This window comes from Balearica regulorum, chromosome 23 (genome assembly GCF_011004875.1).
Source record: "Balearica regulorum gibbericeps isolate bBalReg1 chromosome 23, bBalReg1.pri, whole genome shotgun sequence".
Lineage (NCBI taxonomy): Eukaryota > Metazoa > Chordata > Aves > Gruiformes > Gruidae > Balearica > Balearica regulorum.
In genome coordinates, this window is record NC_046206.1 from 6,085,126 (window position 1) to 6,105,788 (window position 20,663).

Consider the following 20,663-nt stretch of genomic DNA (forward strand, 5'->3'; position numbering starts at 1 on the left):
TGGGTGCGACTAAAACAACAAGTCCAAAACCCCCGGCGGGTCCCCGCGGCGCCCCCGGATCGGGCTTCCCTCCCGGACCGTCCCATCGCGTTACCTGAGGGGGTCCCGTGCGGGTGCCGCGTCCCGGCCGCCGCCACTAGCCCCGCTGCGGCCCCAAACCCCCCCACCTGTCCTCACCTCACAATGGTAGCTGCAGAGCGGGAGGGGGGGCGGCCGCCCGGACCTCATTACCATAATCTGCCTGGCAACAGGCCGCGGCGCCGCACGCTGATTGGCTGAAACGCCTCCGCCCGCGAAGATAGGACACAAAAGTCCTCAAGAAAAGACTCGGAGGCGGCCAGGTCAGGGGGCTGGGGAGCAAGGGGGGGACCCCGATACCACGGGGAGGGGAGGGGGGGGGGACCCCTGCCCTGGTCTTTACTCCCCCCCCGAGTACCCGCGACCAATCAGAGCGCCGCTCTCATCCCCTCTCCGTTCCGCCGGGCGCCTTGCCGCCAATCAGAGCGCGCCTCTTATCGCGGGTGCTCCGCCCCCTGCTGGGGGAGGAGGTGTGGGGGCCGCGAGCAGCGCCCCCTGCTGGGAGGGCGGGGCGGGGCACCCCCTGCCGGCCGAGAGGCGCGCGGGGGGGTGGGGGGCGGGCTCCGTGTGACGTGCAGTGATTTATTGGGGCGGGGGCGGCGCTGGGGGTCCCCCCCCCTTTTTACACGGCAGGGAGGGCCGGGACCCTCTCCCCGTTAGATAGGCAGGCGAGCCAGAAATCCCTCGCGGGCTGCCAGTCCCCTCTGCCTCATCTGGCAGCCCCTCGGAGTAAAATTATTTGAAATTGTGTCAAAAATAGCAATCCAGCAGGTTTCACTGTAATTTTCCTTAACATACTTCTAAATTAAAAGCTGAAGCAACAGCTATTAATATCTATCTAAGGTCAGCCCATGAGGAAATGCCCCAAAAGGGCTGCTTCTGCCTAAAGGGACCCGGACTGGGGAGTCATATGCTGGTATTTCTTATTTTTTAATGTTATATCTGCGCAAGTCCTAAATGTCAGCTCAGAGAAGGATAATAATTACTATTGTTCAGCAATTTAACTCATTTGTCATTCCAGTGGTTATCGCTGCACTTTTGTTGCTGTTCTTAAAGCGGTGTTTGTATTATGGTTGCATAGAAAAATACTTTTCTTGTTCCTTATTTGACATTAGCATACGCTTAGAAAGCTGCTTGATCTAGTAGTTCAGTAGATATTTCTTAAATAAGACAATCTCTGTGTTTAGTACCTTTCAAGTTTATTCCAAATGGCTTCATGAACTGCGTGCGCACATGTACGTAATAAACCCTGTGCCTCTGAGGCGTGGGCAGCTACAGATCCTGCAATGGGCCATTGTGGGCAATTGACCCAAAAACCAGTGATAGAGGAAGGGTAAATTTTGGTTAAAGATGAATCATTGCATTTACAAATACTGGTTCTGCTCATTCTCTGCCCTAGGAGGACAGCAGGAGGGGTAGATCTTGGTGCAATTAAGCTTACTTTGCCACTAAGTCTGTCTTTCTAAAGCCTGATCTAGTCTTTTTAAATTAAGAGGCACAGGTGTATATTGAAAGCATTCCCTGTCGTACTGACCCATCCCTTCCATGAGCAATCAAGATAAAAAGAAATGCAAATTTTCTAACTTGTGTTTAGTAACTTCACCTTAAATTATTAGACAAAAAAAAAATTTTAAAACTGAAGCGAGGAGAATTGGTTACCCAGTTAGGAGGAGCTCTGCTTTTTTTCCCTCCACAATACTGCTTGGGTCCTCTGGGCAGTTCTCTTAATTTGAATTATGGAAGCTATGGAGTCAATTTATTCCTCTAGCCTATAAAAACAGTTTCAATTTCATTATACCGTGCTGAAACTTTGTGATTAACAAATAACACAAGGAAATACATAAGACCCAACAAAGCTGCTTTATTTCCCATAAGTCTTAACAGCTATATGTATTACTTAAAAAAAAGAATCAAAGTGCTTTCAGTGTTGCATTTTTATTTGGTGTTTCTGAGGGTCTCCCTAATATTTTGAAGACTTACTGACTCTGACACAAACACGCTATTGTGCCATGTTTTCATACAGACATATAGATCTACAGTTGGGCACAAAACATTTCCTGGTACGTGGGTCGTGTTCTGAAAGTTATTCCACAGGTTATTTTCTTTTTTCCTCTCTCAGCTTGGAAAGACCAATTCAGTGCAAGTGCACAGTGGCTGCAACAAGCCACCAGATGCAGAAAAAGCATGCTGGTCTGATTCATCTTCTGCAGTATCTGGAATCTGATGTAACGCCTATTGTATTTCCCACATTTAATGTGTTGTTTCTGATGCTCCAGCACAGGCTTTGTTTTTCTAATAGCTTCACACTGCCAGAAAGAGACAAGCATTCACATTAGGTTAATTTATTTATTTCTAATCTTCATAGATGGTCCACATATTGTCTGGAACAGTGCTGTAACCCTTCACTGAATCCTCCTTCCCTCCCCTCCCCACCCCCCCCATCTCCTGGGTCATCAGATCTGTATCTCCATCCCCTCATTTGTGTACTGCTGTTTCAGCACTGCCTCTGCTGCATGTGTCCTGTCTTGCCCGTTCTGTCTCTTCCCCGTGGCCACTACAAGGCTCATTTTTCCAGACCACAGCACTGTCTCCCACATTGAAACGTGTGTACCGACATCCTGCTGGCAAGGGCCATTTTCTCCCTCATTTCAGGTTCCAGGTGGAAAAGCATACTGCAACCTCACCCCATTTCATTTACTTGCAAATATCTTTTTGACCTAACTTATTCACACGAACCTCTTCATCCATTCCCTTCACCTAGTAAAACCAGTCACAAGTCTTTGCCTTAATAACAAGCCTCTCACCACCTGGACCACTTCTCCCTAAAACTGCTCACCAACCTTCCATCTCCCTTCAGACCTCCTAGAAAGCTTTCTTTTGTCTATACATCTTTGTTTCTGCTTTTGTTGGGGTTATTTGATTTTTCCTCATGACATTATCCCAGCTTGAGAAGCACATAGATTAAAACACAACCAAGAAAAATGCTCAAGTGCTGTAAATTCATTTGAGTTATAGAAGCAGACGATGCTTCGCTGACCCTGTTGACCTCACGGACTACATCTGTGCATGATAAGTAGGTACTTGCACCTAGATTTCCAAATTAAACTGTGCACGGAATTAGGCTATGCATTGTGGTACCCATCTAACTCCCCTTGTGCTAGTCAGCAGCTGGCTGTGATTTAAAACACCAGTCTAGAAGATGGAAAAACTTCAGCTATCCCCATGTTTCTGTTATAACCTGCTAAATTATAATGCAACTGAAATGTAATTGCTTTACATCCTGCACAGAGAACACAAAACATGAAGGTAGTGATATGAGTTTACTGGTTTAGAGCAAGCCAGAATGAAAACCATACCATTAGAGAAAGCACTTCATCACATACATTCACCGTTGGCTACCCTTTTGCCTGATCTGTACCCACCCAAATGGCATTTATCCCCCAATATTTAATAATACAGGCAACAGACACAGTAATAAGTGAGGAAACACTTCACATAACCCTCCTAATTTTTGCTGTGCATTTGGGAAAAGGTGCATCAAGCCTTAGGAATAGGGAGCTTTTCAGTTCACTGTGGACACCTATTTAGCAAAGCCCTGCTGCAGTACAGGGATGGGAAAAGTGAGTTCCAGCTGCAAAAATGCCTGCAGGGAAACCACTTTGCCATTCACACACCACCAGCACCTCCCTGACACCATCATAACAATATTTATTAGGGCCGCTGCTGCTTTTAATGGTGTCTTGAAACCTTTGGTTTGGGGAAAGATAGAAATCAAGCAAGAGTTTAGTGTTTCACAAGTTTTGATGTAAACTGCTTTTGTTTGCAGGCTTTTCCAGGGTGAGAAATATATTTTTCATTCTTCTTGTGCACAGCAGCTGCTGTGGAGTCCTGGCCCATAAGCAAGGCAGCCAGGTGGTTGTGGTACCAGCAAATGCCCCAGCTCACAGGCTCCAGCAAGTTCAGGAACACGGATGCAGCAGTTGTTCTTTGCATTACAGGACTTAATTATTGGAGCATTTCCCAGAAATCTGCACTGGGCAGATGTAGTTCAACTTCAAATCCAGGTCAACTACTTCTTCATCTGGGATTACTATTTAGTACATGCATTTCTTCTCTGGGAAAGATGTTCAACCATGATTAGCTTTAAAAATACTGGAAGTACCCAACTCAGGGGGCTGATTTTTCACTCAAGTTCAGGTGTCATCACTATCCAGTTCTGGTTATATAGAAACATTGTCATTAATAGGAAATAATTTGTGTATCAACTGTAAAGTAAACACAGAGGCTGTTTGGGTTTCCTCTCCATTAAGCAAGTTGGGATGACTCAGAAAACTCTTAACCATGCTTTTTGATATTTCTGAGTTTGCTAGAGTGTTGAATAAAGGTTGAATAATCTCTATTAAAATTAGTCCTGTATCTAGGCCTTAAAATGAAGTCTTTAAAAAATCATCATAAATATCTACAGGATTTAAAAGATTTTAAAGTTTGCTAGAAAGCCTCCCTGTCTCTAGCTCTGGGAGAGGACCTGTTAACACACATCCTTTTGATAGTTGTTTTCAAACAAATGATGATGAGATGATAGATGATGATAACAGCCTCTAGTAGGAAAGAAGGGATCTTCAGAGATATTCCTCCTGCTTCTGGATACATTTAGTAGATAGAGGCAACATGGAAAAAGTCAATCATAACTATTGGTAGATGTTTAAACAGCAGCCACATTTTTTTAATAAAATGATATTTTATGATCTAATTTAGTATGTGCCCACCATATACTCTGTTTATCAGGGCTTTTTATAGAACAGCAAAAAGTAAATTCCCCAGCTAGGAAAACTCACTATTATTTTTCAATATGTATAAAAATAAACACATCTGTCAGATGGTCAGTCTTTCTCCATCCCTCAAATTTAGAAATTAAGCAATCCAACCTTCTTATTGATGTAGGAGTTAGCAGGGGGGGGGCTTCCAAGCCACTGGGTCCCCTCCATCAGACACCACAGCATATACCCCGAGCAGGCTTTCTCTTAGAAAAAACTGATACTTTTGTTCTTACAGCCTTGAACAAGAGACTAAAAGTGTCACTGATGACAAGTGTTTTTTCTCAAGGCCAATTTCTACTTATTTGCTCTTGTGCCAACTTTTTTCTGTAGTTTAAATAGAGAACTTCTTTCTTTCCCCAGTGTTTACTCTCCTGATGTATTTATAGACAGCAGTCATAGCCTCTCCTGAAGTTTATTTTGTTAGGCTAAGCAAGCCACACTTCATTCATCTTCTCTCATACAAGATGGGTCTCATTCTCTAACTAGCCCCTCTACTGGAATAAGACAACAGGGCTTGTAAAAAGATTTCATCTTATATGATGCATTTTCTAAAGCAGCATTAGAAGTCTCGATGGATTTTTAAGGATAGAAAACTTGCCCTGGGAAGTCTGTAGCTCTTATCTAAAAGTCTGGATCACCAAGCTTGTGAAAGTACTCACCAGCCACAGTCCGATCTCTCAGCACGTGGACAAGGCTTATCTGGAAAGTGTAGTCTAGGTCATTTAAGAATCCAGGTCATCAGGCAGGTTTAAGAAGATGAGGCAGGTCTGAGATTCAGATGGAAATTAAGTTTGCAGGTCATGGTACAGCCTGGTGAGGACAATCAGGAATTAGACAAAATGCAGTAATCACTTACCAAGTCTGTAACAGTGGGACAAAGTCAAGATCAACCAGAAAAGTGAGGTTGGAATGCCATAGCCAAACACAGCTATTTCTAAGACTAGAGCCAAACACTGCTCTGAGATCACACAGGCAAAGGATAAGGTCCCAGGGCTCGGGGGTTTTTTTCTTCTCCTCCCCCCCACCTCCCCAAGATTTTGATACTCAAAATCTCTTTACTTACAATATTTCTAAGTTTTTCCTCAACCTTCTATTACAACAACTGGAAAGTGAGACCTTTGAAAAGAAAAACACCGCTGAAATTTTCCCACAGGGTTGTGGGATTTTGTGGTTAAGTGTAAGAAAAACAGCCTTTTCAACACTAGCAGCAGTGCATTGCTATCAATGTCTCTGGCATAGCAGGTTGTGGTGTCCTGTTTGAGTAGCTGACCCTCCAGCAAGAGCTGTGTGAACAGACACCTGCAGCAGTGTGGGCCTGTATTGATTTAGGTATCCTTTTGGATTGCGTTCCAAATACTTTTTTTGCAGAGCAGTTCTTTGCAGTTGGACGTGTCCTTCAAGAGGATAGTTGTCTCAGTGGAAGAGAAATGTTTACTTTAGTGACTGGTTAGTTTAAAGGAGGGGATGTTTTGAAACTAAACTGAGTTTGAAAGGTAAGTATATTCCACCCACGCTATAGACAGATACCTGAATGCCTTTGAAAGCAAGTGTCTTGAGAGAACAGTAGGTATCAAATGGAGTAAACGTATAGCAAGTGCCAAGATTTGTCAGTGAGTTCAATGCTGCCTTATCTCTAAAGCTGACAAAAAGAAAATGGTATCATCTGAGGCAGCCATTAAGATTGAAGCTGCAGCCTCTGCCCTGGTGCAGATGGCTACAAATGAAAAACTCCCGTTGCCAGCCAGACAGGAAAAACATGAAAATTTGCTGCTCAGAGCAGGGAACTCTGGCAGATCCTCCACTGTGCCTCAGACAAATGACACCGGAGGAGGGATGCGGATACCGGAGGCTACAAAGAAATAACAAGTCAATCTGCTTTCCCAAAATCTTTTAGTGAACAGAACACAACCCAATTATTTTGAGCCAGTCTCAATTTTTATTTCTTATTTTTGTTTTCTTGCAGGAAATACTCCTTATTGTCAAAGCTCATGTGATGTTATTCAGGTGCACCCAACTGTTACGTATTCCAGGTGTGCACAGGCACCTGGCCAGCTCAACCCAAAACAGAGGCGTTTTCTTCAAAGCAGCGGATTTACACGGTAAGGTGAGAGCATTCTTGCAAACACAGTTATGACAGCACTTAGCATTTCTCTGTTATTACAGAATCATTCAACTCTTGCTTTGTGTAACCTCAGCCTGCATACAGTGGAAAAATTCAGGATTTGCTTGCCTGAGCATGAGGCTGCAGTTCACAATAAAATATTTGCTGCAGTTCCAGCTGAGAGTGCTTGTGTGTCCTGCGTCATGCTAGGTTTGTTCTGCCTTAATTTTGCAGGGACTCTTCTGGAGATTTGTTTCAAGAGTTTTGCTGTCAGGGTAGAATTAATATTTCCCAGTGCTCTAAAATCCATTTTTCAGGAAGACTATCTTTAATAGACTCCACTAGGAGCTCAGGTAGGATCTGGGCTGTAGTTTTATCAAAGGGTCCCAGAATTTGACCCCTGTTTTTTCAAAATGCTCTGAAATTTGCTGCTTAGTGAATAATAGAGGACCACAGTAATAGCAGGAGCATTTCTTACAGCAAATTTGGAGTCATTTTGATCAAGGACTTGCCAGCTGCCGGCCCATCCAGTCGGTAGCCAATTTTTACACTGAAATGCCTTTTTTGCCACCATGGTAAGATTGTCTTGAAAGTTATTATTTTAGTTGCTGTGGTATTTAAGAAGGCAATGGACAAGAATACACCTAAGATGACCAGGTCATTTTATCCTTCTCAGATCAGTCTGATAAGGCTGAATTCATCTCTGTGGTCAGTTCTGTTTCATCCACGAATACCCTAAGAAGTTGAATAAGCCACTTCATGTCCTTGTGATCCGCGTGGAATGCAAACAGTTGTAATGAAATCTCTCCTTCTGTGTTAATCTTTGTAATGAATTCCAGCGCCTGGCTACCCTTCTCTCCCCTCTCCTCACTAATTCCCTGCAGAACTTCTAGGAAACCTGCTGGCGATGCCTGTTTTCAATTTTTCCTTCCCAAGTTTGGCCCTTACCAAGTTTTATTTTGACCCATTCACTTCCTCTTATAGTGGTTGCAGAAACTGTAGAAACAAATACTTTACAGAATACTATTTAATTTAATATAGAGCAACTGCAACACAGCAAAAAACACATTAAAAGTGTAATTAGGACTAAAAGACAATTCAGTATTTCTGTAACACCTGCTGGGTGTTTATCTCCTTTCATGGTCTTTCACCAGGTTTTCTTTAACAGCTGACATGTTGGTTGATAACCTAAATACAAAATAAAAATGAATGAAAGAGCCCTCTACCGTACAGAATGCACGATTTCTTTCACGATGAAATACTCAATAGTGAATCACGCGATTGTTGAAAGCTATTGGCAAGCGTTTGAGTCGAAGGCAGAAAAAAGACTTAACGCGTGCGGTGTTTTTCCTTCCCTTACTTTAAAGAAACATTTCCACAATGCAAGAACCTTTAACGAAGAGAACAACTTACGTAACCGTAAACTCATTTGATTCTTATTTTTCATTGCTGTGCTTCTTGGATGCATTTTTGGTACGTTATTTCCTGCCCCGTGCCAGATGCTGTTTTCTTTCACAATGAAGTAATAGTTCTTTGTGAGTGATATCACAGTATTATACCACAGCCCTTATTGTGACTTCTCAAATTTAACGTACTGAAATACATTCTTTGTTAGTTGTTTGGGGACTTTTAGATCTAGGGTTTGATTGAAGTCAGTCTGTAACAAAAAAAAGAAAGAACAGAGCCTGGAGAACTTGGACAGTATGCAATTTGCAGAAAAACATGGAAACAAAAGAAGGGCAAAAAGGAAAAGTTTGAATATTTGATATATTCTAACTCTTCTTGTGAACAGTCAGAGGAAAAACTTGAAATAAGACTTGTGTAATTTGTTGTTTTTCAGGTTTCAAGATGGTGCGGGTATTTAATTGCTGATCCCGCCAAGCAATCTACCCGTGTGCCTGCGCTGGGCTGCTGCAGTCGATGCCGGATCAGCAGGTAGCGTTGGTTAGGGTCTGCTCCTATTTCACATGCCTGCACGTGCTCTGGTTGAAGCAAGTGGATCCAAATACAAATAATTTCTAGTTCTTCAACTAGATCACAGGGTTCGGCCCTTCTAAACATAGGCTAGCAGCTTTGCTGTTCCCTTTTAGACGTGTGATCTGTGGGTTTGATATCACGATGACACAATTCCATCATTTGCTTGTATAAGTTTTATGAAAACTGGTGTGTATGTTTGTGCTGGTGTCCGTGTGCGTAGAAATGAATTCTTTTGAAGGGTTATGTAAAGGTATATTTTCCAGAAGACAGAACAAATACAAGGAGTCCAGTTAGGTTACTTAAGGCCTGATCATGCAAGGAGCAGAGCACTCTGAATTTTAAACACAGGTTAGTGCATTTTGCATCCCCTGGGTCCATGTGAGGTTGTAGGGGTGTGTCTGTGTGTGCACAGGTATATGTTTAAGCCTAAATTGATCTAAGAATGTAATTATATATGCTCCCCCCCCCCCTTAGAAGTAAACTGGTAATTATGAAAAAGAAAGTGAGATGGAAGACATTCCTTGGTAAGTAAATATTGGTTTAAAGTCTTTGCTAAGTAGACACTTTTTTGAATGGCTTTTTAGCCATTCCAGTCAACAAAGGAGCTGGGAAACAGGTCTGTCATCCTGCTATATTTTCAGAAAGCATGGAAAAGGTCTCATTAGACTTTTTAACAGAAAAGAGGGAGATATTTATAATCCCTGACAGAATATTGATATATTTAAATGTGCTGATATGCGATTTTAAAAAATAGAAAATGTGGTCAAATTTTGCCCTCCTTGTAGTCCAGTGAGACTGCACCAGGTAATAGGTTGAGGAAAAATTTAGCCAAAAGCCCTTTTGAGGGAAACTATTAAAATGCAGATAAATGAAGATGTCTGGCTGACCAGAAGAATCTGTATTCATGTGGCGAATGTTTCGTTCCTCACACCGCAGTGCTTTCTGAAGTATATTTTTGTCTCATCATTTCGCATTTTAAATTCAGCTCTTAAATCCCAAAAGGGAATTAACTACCAGCCATTTGCATTTTAAAGGGAAAATTCAAACCTCAATAGAGTGCTCTACTTAAGACTCCTTTTATATAACTTAGCCAATGAGCTACATCTCAGTAGGGACCTCAGGGAGTCAACCAAATTCCTGAGACAAGGCAGGAAAACCTAGGCTTGGAAGAAGCCTTGTAATTGGCTTCATAAAATGCAGAATACGCTGGTATCGGTGTGAAGTTCTCCTGTGTTTTCGTTATTGTGGGGCAAAATGCATTTATTCTTGAGGGGGGGAAAAGGATCTTCAACCTTTGACAAATGGGGATGGCTTGAGCACAGGCTGCTCTTTCTTCCCATGTGTGGGGAAAATCATAGTAAAAAGAAGTTGTAAAATAAAGAGTAACTTTTAATTCAGGCCTTTGCAAGACATGGGAAAAGACAATTGGAAAGTTACAGGAGAAATGATATAGGTTTTCTTAAAACAAAGATCTCTCAGGGGCTGACTCATCTTCTGAGAAAATGTGATCCAGGAGAGGAATCAAGGGGGCTGTTCTCCCCCTCGGGCCATGGGTTTGCGGGTGGAAGTTGTAGGCGGTCCACTCCTTCCCTTGGAGACATTGGGATTCATCTTCTACTCAGATGTCCCAGTTCCTATCGGCTGTGTCTTGCTGTTTGCCTTTATTCAACTGAAACAGACTTCAAATACATCTATTCCTTTATTTCTTATCGCCAAGAGAACCTATATTCTGACTTCTTGCTGCCTTAAGAGCTTGAAATCTGCAAAAGTGCTGCTACTTCTCATTTTCTTGTGGTCCTCCAAAGAACTGTACATTTCAAAGGCTATAAAAAACCCAGTGCAGAATATGAAGCCACCCTCTTAAACGAGTTTATAAATAAATAGTACTAGAGAGCACTGTCTGTATTTGGGGCATTTTAAGAAGAAGTTGTAGAGCAAAATCTGCAAATAGGAATTCCTGGGAATTCCAAAATCCCACTGATTTCCCCCCTAACTGTGTTGAAGACCAGGCTGTTAATCAGCACAGGACCCTTTGGTTCCTTCCCAAAGTGTGGTCTGGTGACCTGCACCGCAGGCCAAGCCCCTGCAGTACCTTGTGTGCAACTCCCTTGTCTGCAGGGTGCGCACTTCAAGAAATTAAAATAAATATTCCTGTGTTTGACGTAGAAAGAATGGGTGGTTGGGAGCCAGGAGGCTTCTAATGATGATTGTAACAGGAAATGTACCTTAATGTTTGTTTAAATAGAATGATGCAAACTGCAGCTGTCCATGCTGGTATCAAATTAAAGTGAGTAAGGAGGGGATTTTTGGTGGAGTTATTTTGCTTTTAAGTGCACCAGAAAAAAACCCAACACTTAAAAGTATCATGCAGGTGATGGAAAACAACAGTTTCCAGTAATAAAGCTTTGCCATATCAGACATGACACGTCTCCTAGACATTTTAAAATTCCTTATCGTCCGTTGCTGTGTCATAAGTTACTTCCTAACACACCCTGTTGCTTACAAACTGAATAACTGCACAAACAAGTGATGGGGGGGGCGGGGGGGTGGAATAAAAGATGACTTCAGTATGCCATAAAAGAGCTTGTTAGCACAGGTTATTCCACGATGCCTGATGTAACAGGCACTGAATCAGACCTGATTGCGGAGGGAGGGGTAGATTTTTTGTTGTTGAATTGCACCTATCTTCAAAGCTGCTGCAAATGATTCTACGTTTATTCAGCAGGATGAGTCCTGAGGTTTTTATTTTGGATGCTGTTCACTGCTGTGCCGTTTAAGATGATTTGGCTTTTAATCCACCAATGAATACTGAATGAAGAATTCAATCGTGAATCAGATCTCTTCTTTTGCTTGCCAGTAGCACAAGCCATTTTTATTTTCAGGTTTCTTTTACAGTACAGGACAAAAATAAATTATGAATGGAAAGAAGTTAAAATTGTTCCTCTCGAGCAACACTCCTGCATCAATGCTTAATCCTTATATTATGTGTGATATCATTAATCATTCTACTGTAATATTTGACACACACATTTGTGGGACAAATTCAGATCTAATATGAAAGCTGCAATAATACTGACTTATGTGGAACTGCAGCTAATTATAACATATTTGAATTTTCATCTTTCATGAAAGACGTCTATAAAATGAATAACCTTTCACACTGCTGAAATGAGACTGTCTGAGTGAGACCGGCAGGCGGACAAGGGGAGAGGAAAGGAATGTTGTTCAGGGGCAACAGGAGAAATCTCAGCATCGTAATGAGCTAATATCTGTGGAAAATAGGCTCAGTTGTTGGTAGATTTTATTTTAATCGGGGGGGGGGGGTGTCTAAGCTCTCATGGCTTCTCTACCACAAAGTGCACTGCTCAGATGATTTAAGTTGGAATGCTTTGGTTGCCCTTGATACATGAACAACTGATCCTGCTGTCTTCAGAGACTAAACGATGCTTCCGCCTTCTCAGGTGGACTAGAAGAGAGATGACAGGACACCTTCAGCCCGTTGTAGGAAGATAGTACAACGCAAGAGGGTGAATGCTTACTAAATATTTTCTGCAACGCAGCCTCTCCTTCCTCTTTCCCCCAGGGTCTTGACTATGCCTTTATTTGTAGACCTGTAGACCCCCTGCCTTTCGAGTTCCCTCCATCAGGTTAAGTGTTTGCTACAGTTCCTGCTATTCTGCCTTGAGATGCTGCCAGTGCCCAAAGCCTCGGCTCCATCTGGAGAGAGAAAATGAGCAGCATAAACACCCGGTTTGTATATTCTGAAAACTGATCATTAGCTAAAAAGGTGGTTAAGCTCTTTTCTATTTTTGCATGTGGGATCCAAAATCTGAGTGTGGGCTCAGTACTCTGTTGAATTATGTATCAGAGGTAATTTCCTTTCCTGGATAGTGAATACTTCAGATGTGCAAATCCATTCCAAAAAGGACTGCCTGTGTCTTTCAGACACTGCTTTTGTCTTGGGTAGTCTTCCTCTTCAGAAAATCACACTGTCCAGGTAAATTCACCGTGATCATTATTTCTTCCCTCCATCTAGAAAAAGAGAGATTGTAGACTTAGCGCATTTCCGGATCCTAAAATTCAGATGCAGAGTACTGAAGGAGCAGCGGCCCACACTCTTGTCATACTCACATCCTCGATTGATGTATTTTTCATTTTCCAATGCATTCCCACCTTTTCTGTGCTGATGTGCTTTAGCAAAGCGGTAATATTTCTAAACCTAAAAGAAGGCGTTATTTTGAAGTTTGCTGTTACAGTAGAGTGAGTATTAATGTTACGATAGGTTCCCTAAGTCTGTTACATGCTGTAGGCAAGGATCGTGCTGTTTGAGGTTAACGTAGCACAAGCTGCTGTTTAAATCTCCACCCCAGAAAAATCTCAGAAGACCTGCCTGAAGTTATGTGAAAGGCAGATTCATGGTAACGTTTCAGGCACGGAACAGGGCAGTAGGAAAATGGCCGTCAAGAGTTAAGGATTCATTGGTACAATAAAGGGCAGACTTTTCCTCTCTTGCTTGCCAAGCCCTTTTAAAGATGTCTTTGAGTAGAAACAGAAAGGCTTGTTGTCCCCGTCTATTTACTGTGTCACTTCCTTTTCACAGATTCCTGTGCTGTTTTCCCTCATGCCTGCAATTACTCCATTTATCTCTGTATTTAAGGTATGACTCCACTTGCAACACATCTGTTCTGATTTATTCTCCATCCTTTCACTTTTCTAAACTTCCTTCTATTCCTATAGAAATCACCTGTCTTTTCTTAAACTCCTGTCTACCTTGCATTATCTTTCAAGGCCTAGAAGGTATCTGCATCTTTTCTGTTCCCCTTTTTCTATGGAACATCTTCATCCTCTGTGTATACCTTCTATCTTAAGCCCAGTTTCTTCAGTGGTTTCCTTCATCTCATTGCTGCTGGGCTTTCTACACCTTTGTCTGCAACTTTGTTGTCCTTTTGAGTTACAGGTGGAAGATTAAGTTGCAAGACTGCAGTAACCCTAGACTTCCACAAAGAAATTTTGCAGCCAAATACAGATGTCCAATTCCAGAGCAGGTTGGCAACTTTCTGATGTTATTTATGGGTTGTGGAAAAGGAGTATTTCCCAAAGTCACTTATATAGCTGGAGGTTGGATCAAGTTTTAATTGACTAATAAAAGCTTTGCATTGCTTTACACCCCTCATACAGCCTTGTTAAGAGATAGAGGTCTCGTCCGAAGTGCAGCATGGCTCATGATGAGTTGTGGCAATTAACTGTCGCCAGTTGGGTGGTGTATTTTTTCTAGAAGTACTGTTTAGTATTTCTTATATAGCTGAATTGTGCTGGAAAAAGAAGTTCTCTTTACTCAAGCCCACTGTGTGCTGTAGTAATTTTCTAAATTCAGTTTGCATTCTACCTCCTAAAACCAAGGCTGGCTCAGCTCTACCTCTGCAACCTTTTAATTCGCATGTATCTGTCACATAGAGCTAGTATGAATTATGTGATCTACCATTTAAATCCTTAATCAAGTTTTTTAATTAAAAGAGCTGCATAACATTACCATTCACAGGCTAGATCAATTTTATGCTTTAATTTGTGGAGTTTAAGAGAACAGTGAGAATATTCTGAAACATTTCTTACAGAATAAACAGTAGCAGCCAAAGGTGAGGCTGAGATCCTCAGCACTTTGTTAGCACTGACGTGCTGGGAAAAGGGCACTAAAAGCCTTGGAACCAAGCACATGAAATGGGATTTTTGGAAGGAAATGTAAGCTGCCATTTACCTAACAGGATTAACAACAGGAAAGATGTTGTAGGGAATGCTGCAGCACTGATGTTCTTGCTTTTGAAGTGGAATTTGCTGCCTTGCAGCCTCACGGAAGGAGTTTGGCTCTTACACGCTGGTGTATCTGCAGCGTAGGACTAGGAGAAGGCTTTGTTACTGGAGGTGAGAATGAAGCTGTGGTCGTACCTCGTGCTTATCTGCGAGACTTCCCCAAAAGTTGCCAGATTGAAATTGCTTTTCGGAAAAACGAAGATGAACACTGTTGTAATCAAGGTTGTCTCAGTAAAAATACTCCAAAGTGAATCAAGTATCTGTTTGGTACGTCATGCCTGTGTATGGGGACGCTGCTTTCTCATCTTAGCAGCCATTCTCCTACCATAAATTATTAAATCCTAGCAAGTTTTGGCAGACTTTGTACCCCTCTGTACCGAGACATTTGTGACTTGATTTCGAGAGGTTTTGAGAAGTTTACTTCAGTTTCTGCTGTGCCCCAAAATTCAGCTATTCACATACCCCAAATTAACAGGCCCTTTTATTTTTTTGGCATTAGCTCACAGAGGGGTTATGAACATTAATTCTCACCGAGCACTATGTAAATATTAAGTATTAAAAGTATATTAATTTATATAGCACTTTAAATGCTACATAAATTCAATCTCGAATGAAAGCCCCTATCCAAAGATTTATAAAGAGCTTGTACTTTTTGGCCTGGGGAGAAGGAAAAATACCTGCTTTTTTTAAGACACGGGAAAAGCTTAACTTGAAATGTCCTGTTATTTACTCATGTATTCATATTGCACAATAAAATAGTTACATTAAAATGTATCCATTTTCCAAAAGAACTCGTTAACTCCATTTTCCGACTGAATTTAGCTAAGTTGAAAAGAAAATTATACATGGCAGAGGACTGCAGTAAAAAGAGATTTAAGGGGTTTCGAATACTATAAAAAAGAGACTATAATAAGTGACTAGTGGACTAGTCAGCTGTTTTAATTAAAACTGGGCTGCTTATTGATCTATCGTACAGATTTACCCCCATCTGCAACATTTCAGCAATATTGCCTTCGACCATTTCAGAAAATAGTGCTTCTAATAGATGATAAAGAATATGGAAGTTGAGAATGGCAATGTTTTATAACTATGCGACATTTTGTACAAAGACCTTATTTTAAAAAAATTTCTTGTTATAAGTAATGTGGTGAAATTAAAATAGTGTTGATGCAAATTTGGCACAGTTAAGTTTTTTAAAGCCAGAAATGTGACCTTAAATAGTGGCACCAGCTGCGGCAGAACTTCTGCACTGAATGAAACTGGAGACATGGCAGTTTCACAACACCCAGCGCATGAAGGTGGTGGTGATGATGATGATGTCATGGGGATAAAAGCCCGTTGTTTAATTAAAGTTTACAGAGAGCTTTGTTGTGCCATCTTCTCTTCCAGGTAGTGCCCACTAAGCACCCACCTTCAGTGTTGGTGGCAAGATGAATTCACTATGATTATTAGCGAATTGCTCTATTTTGGGGAAAAAATAACCTGAAAAAGCACAACTGTGTTGGGTTTTATTGCAAAATAAGGGCTTGGAGCTTGCTGACCATAGGTCAAGGGTTTTAAGAAATCAGGGACAGATGTAGACACAGCTCTCATTTTAGAATGGGGAAACTCCATTGTTTCCTCACTGACCGCCTCGTTTTCCTTTATATTACCTCAGGAAACCGCCTCCTCATCTCAGTGGTGGGGAGAAGCAGCAAGGCTAGAGGGCGTTTAGTCCATAGTTCCCCCATGCAGCCCGCGGCCTTTTAGGCTCTTCGATGTAATGAATTTCACGCGGGCTGTTAATTTTTTACGGAAGCCTAAAGATAGGGGTTTAAAAGCCCCCCGGGACGTTTCTTTTCCCTCAGGCCCTGCCCATTGCCTCAACTCTCAGCTCTGGCCGCCATTTCCCGGCGGGAAGAAGCTCGCCCCCGTGGGCGGGGCGGCCTGCCCCGCGCATTCTCCTATTGGCTGGTAGCGGGGAAGGGGGTGTGGCCCCCAGGCCCAGACGTCCTTACTCACCCGGGAGTGGGAGCTCCCTTCCTGGGCGACGCGGTGATTGGCCGCCAGGCGGGGGCTGAGGGACGTCACTCCCCCGCATCTCCGCGATAGGGCAGGGCGGCGGGGTGGGGGTGGGGCCTCGCGAGGCGGCTCCCGACGCGCCGCCGAGGGGGGCGCGGAGGCCGCAGTAGCGTTTGGGCGGCGGCGGACGACGGTGGCGGCAGCGATGGGTTTCGCGCTGCGCTTTCCCCTCTTGCTCCTCCTGGGGCTCGCCGGCCCCGCTGCCACGCTCGCCGGCTACATCGAGGTGGGTAGGGCTGGGCTGGGGGGGGGAGACGGCCGGGCTTCGGCCGTTGGGGGCGCGCGGGCGGCCGTTGGGGGCTCGGCGCCGCTGCGCTTCTCCTCAGGAGGCTGGGGCAGCGGGGGCAGCCCCGCTCCCAGCGGGATCCCCCCCGGGAGGGGTACCCGGTGCCGCCCGCGGGGGCGGAGGGGGCCAGGTATTGTCTGGCGTGGAGGAGAGGCCGCGGGGAAACCGGGCTCCGGCGCAGCCGAGGCGGGACCTTCTCGCCATTTTACCGGGTTGTTCCCTCCACCGCTCCCCGGGCGGTGAGTTACCGCGGAGCGTGGGGGGGGGGGGGGCTGCGTTCCCGTCCGGGGTCAGCCCGCAGCTGGGCTGCGGTTGTGAGTTCAAGGTGTCTCTGCTTGCATGGGAGGACCTGGAGGTTGACCGGTTCCTGCGAGACCCTCTAGGGGTAGGCGGTGGTGGGTCCGTGTTTCCCCCCTTGTTTTCAGGGAGGCATTCCAACCAGATCCCTTATCTGGCCAAAGCTCGCATGGTTTAACAGCTTCATTTCACTGGGCTGCTTTGGGGGGGGGTGGGGGTGGTTTTTTTGAGAAGTGACCTCTGCATTCTTGGCACGGTAACAAGGGCTGTGAGCTTCAGATTGGTCTAGAAGCTTAGAAGAGTATTAGAGGGCAAATTCGTAGAGAAAAGCATCGGTTAAAGGAATCCATTTGGTTGCTGTCTGCTTGATAGATCCCGAATAAACCTTCGGGTCGGAACTGTTACCTTTTGGAGGGATGCGTCAGCCAAGCATAAACGGTGTGCATTTAGTGTAATATTTGCTTAGATGCTGCAATTTACGTGTGCGTATACACACACACGTATATACACATGCATATACATGGGAATATATATTACATTCATATCTCTCTATATGAAAGTAATTGGAGGGGGGAAATTCTAACTTTATCCCTAAAAATAAAAACTTTGTGTAATCTAGCTATCTAAATGGCAAGATGGATAGGAAGAAATCTTGGCCATTTAAAAACTTTACACTCTGACCTAACTATTAGAGTGAAACAGCAAAACAAAGAGCAAAGTACGTGCCGAGCCTCAAACATGGTACATAAATAGAGTTTAATAATCTACACCTGAATGTTGTTTGGAAATACAAAACAGCTACATCTGTCTTGTATAGATTCTGGGTTATTTAGGGATGGATAAGGAACAGGCTTGTGGCTACTTGTGAATCGCTTGATTTGACAGGTTATAGTAAAATTTAACAGGCTTGGTTAAGCAGAACATCTACCTCAGTGCAATGCAAAAATCCGAAGCCCTAAGCTGGCGGTAATTACTAACTGGCAATAAGCACGGTTCTTAATAATATTTTTAATATGTGTCGTGTGAAGTTAGTCCGGTCAATGACTTCTGCTTACTCAGCTGCTATTGAGGAATAGTATTCCACCTACTTTGTACCAGTCCTGCTGTTAAACTTCTATAAATCAATGGAACATGGCGATCATTGCCTTTGGAAAAACTTGTGCAGAGGTTATGTTGCAGGAAAGGGGAATCTAGCTAACGCCAAGATTAGGTTACTTGGCATTGCCTTGGTGGTAGGGGACTGTCCTGGCTGCTCCGTGGCGGCCGTGCTACATGGGATCTCCTGCACCTGCTTGGAAACTCCTCCAGCTGTAGGTCACTTCCTCTGTCATATCCAAGACAAATTCGACTGCTATGCACATCCCTTCTGGAAGCTGCTGCTTCTGGACGTGTGCTACAAAATGCCAAGTTGGAAAACAAACCTAGCTGTAATTTTATTCCGAAGCCTTGTGTCCATCTGATGAAGCAGATCCCAGAGTCACGGGGTTGGCAAAGGGTTTGGCAGTGTCAGATCTCAGCACCCCAGGAGGGGCAACCCCAGAGAATGAGGGTGTTGACCTCTTTGAAAAGGATTAAAATGAAACCGTTTCTGCCTTGGTTTTTTGTTTTTTTTTTTTTTTCTTCAGAGGATCACGATCGGGTTGGTTTGACAGGCTGTGGGTTCGCAGCAGTCTATCGTCTTCACCGACATGAGTCGGTACTAGCGTGGGGTTACGTTAGTGCAGCAGGCTGTCCTCAGTGCCTCTTCAATCTGTTCAGCCATTCCTGCAGCAGAATTTGCATCCTCTGAAGGCACGACAGCCACCTTAATCTGCTGACACAAAATGTCAGCTGTGACATTTTAATTCTTATTTTTGCTGCATCCTCTCCTGTTGTCTTGTCGGTGGGAGACTGCAGCTCTCAAGTCTTTCCTGCTGCTAGATTTTCTGAAGAATGCTATCTTGAAGCAGAGGGAAATGGTTACTTGTTTTTTATACTGTTTGTTACTGAATGATATCAAGTAATGTGATGAAAAATATGCAAGAGATTGATTTTTTTTTTTTTAAAGTAATGAAGGTGACGTTTGAAAGCGTACTGAGTTAAGGAAAATGCATAGCAATGTCTGCAATTATTAGTTCAGTTGGGTTGGCACGGTCCCACTAGGTGGATTTTCTTTCGCTTGATTATCTTAGCTACCAGTCCCTGTCCCCAGAACACCCGGTAATCTTCTTATCGACTACAATTTGTTTTTCTTTCTTTCCTGCAGAGGGGAAAGGGAGTGGTAGGGGTTTTTTTTGGGGGGGGGGGGGGGTGTTTGTTTTTTTTTTTTTTTTCACCTTTGAATAGGGCGTTCCCAAGGGCTTGTCTTTGGTGACAGTCAGTCTCCCTCGTGTGTTGATGGCAGATAACGTTTGACGATCTCCCTTCCAAATGAATTTGAATAGAAGAGCTTCAAGAAATCATTGATACCCAGCAATGAATGTTTCTCTTTCCATAGTAGTGTTGCGTCTGAATTCAGCGACTGCTGTGTTTTGCTTGTGAAGTCCCTGAGAACTGCAAATAGGACACTGATGCCAACTGGAAAAAGAAAATAAATCTATTCTAATTTGATCTGTATTCCAATGATAAACTACTTTTGCTGTACCCTCAAGGCCTTTAAAGATGCAAAGTTTCTTTTTTATCACTTGACCTTTTTGTATAATCAAATCTGAGGTGATGCAGGCTCGATATTGCTTTTTTAACTGCGTTTGGTTTAGTGGCCTTTTTCCAAAACTCTCTTGAATGCTCACGTCCGTTACCTGTCTGTTTCAAATTCCCAGCATTTGGGGTGAGGGAAAAAACCCACCAGTGTGTTTTACAGTGGAATTGTGCATTTTGTGCTGTTATTTTTGTATTGTATGCTTAAATTCTCACTGACAAAAATATCAGTCTTGTGCCATTTCTGCAGACCTTAGGGGCTTCTAATTGCCTGCTGCATTGAACAAAGAACTCCACCTAGGGGAAATTTCCACTTCTGTGTTGAAGTCCTGAGTAGAAACAGCTCAGTAAAATTCCAGTCTTGAGTGTGTGGCCTTCGATTTGCTTTCAGTTCCTAAAACTTCACTTCCCATTGTGTATTAGGAAATATACTTTCGTATGAACGTGATTGTATGCCATGCCTCTTCTAAGCCTTAACAAAAGCTTCCCTGAAGCGCAGAGGTAGGCGGAAGGAACAACTCTGATATTGCAGGGAGGCCCTGGAATTTCTGCTGCATTGTAGAAT

At 43.3% G+C, this 20,663-nt stretch overlaps 2 protein-coding genes and 1 long non-coding RNA gene across 15 annotated transcripts in view; 2 read left to right on the forward strand and 1 right to left on the reverse strand.

Moving 5' to 3' along the window:
• The window catches only part of PRDM10 (PR/SET domain 10), a 45,277-nt gene extending 44,961 nt beyond the window's left edge, over nucleotides 1-316 (reverse strand). For 3 of the 5 annotated variants that reach the window (XM_075774831.1, XM_075774832.1, XM_075774825.1), the window contains exon 1: nucleotides 95-213. The gene's annotated coding sequence lies outside the window, so the exon portion shown is untranslated. Of the gene's footprint in view, nucleotides 1-94 lie in introns of all 5 variants that reach the window. The other 2 variants (XM_075774833.1, XM_075774827.1) reach the window with 1 other exon arrangement.
• Nucleotides 213-15,550, forward strand: LOC142604937 (uncharacterized). Of its 2 annotated transcripts, XR_012838794.1 has the most exons (7): nucleotides 213-341; nucleotides 6,859-6,999; nucleotides 8,837-8,936; nucleotides 12,591-12,723; nucleotides 13,574-13,630; nucleotides 13,931-14,018; nucleotides 14,794-15,550. It is a non-coding gene; the product is annotated as an uncharacterized LOC142604937 (long non-coding RNA). The 2 variants fall into 2 exon arrangements; XR_012838793.1 differs by lacking the exon at nucleotides 8,837-8,936 and adding an exon at nucleotides 12,435-12,500 and having other exon boundaries at nucleotides 12,639-12,723; nucleotides 13,931-15,550.
• Nucleotides 15,551-16,763: 1,213 nt separating this feature from the next.
• The window catches only part of APLP2 (amyloid beta precursor like protein 2), a 48,230-nt gene continuing 44,330 nt past the window's right edge, over nucleotides 16,764-20,663 (forward strand). For 3 of the 8 annotated variants that reach the window (XM_075774553.1, XM_075774555.1, XM_075774558.1), the window contains exon 1: nucleotides 16,907-17,065. In XM_075774553.1, the coding sequence (XP_075630668.1) occupies nucleotides 16,985-17,065 (81 nt within the window). In that variant the 5' untranslated portion in view covers nucleotides 16,907-16,984. Of the gene's footprint in view, nucleotides 17,066-20,663 lie in introns of all 8 variants that reach the window. The other 5 variants (XM_075774559.1, XM_075774552.1, XM_075774557.1 and 2 more) reach the window with 5 other exon arrangements.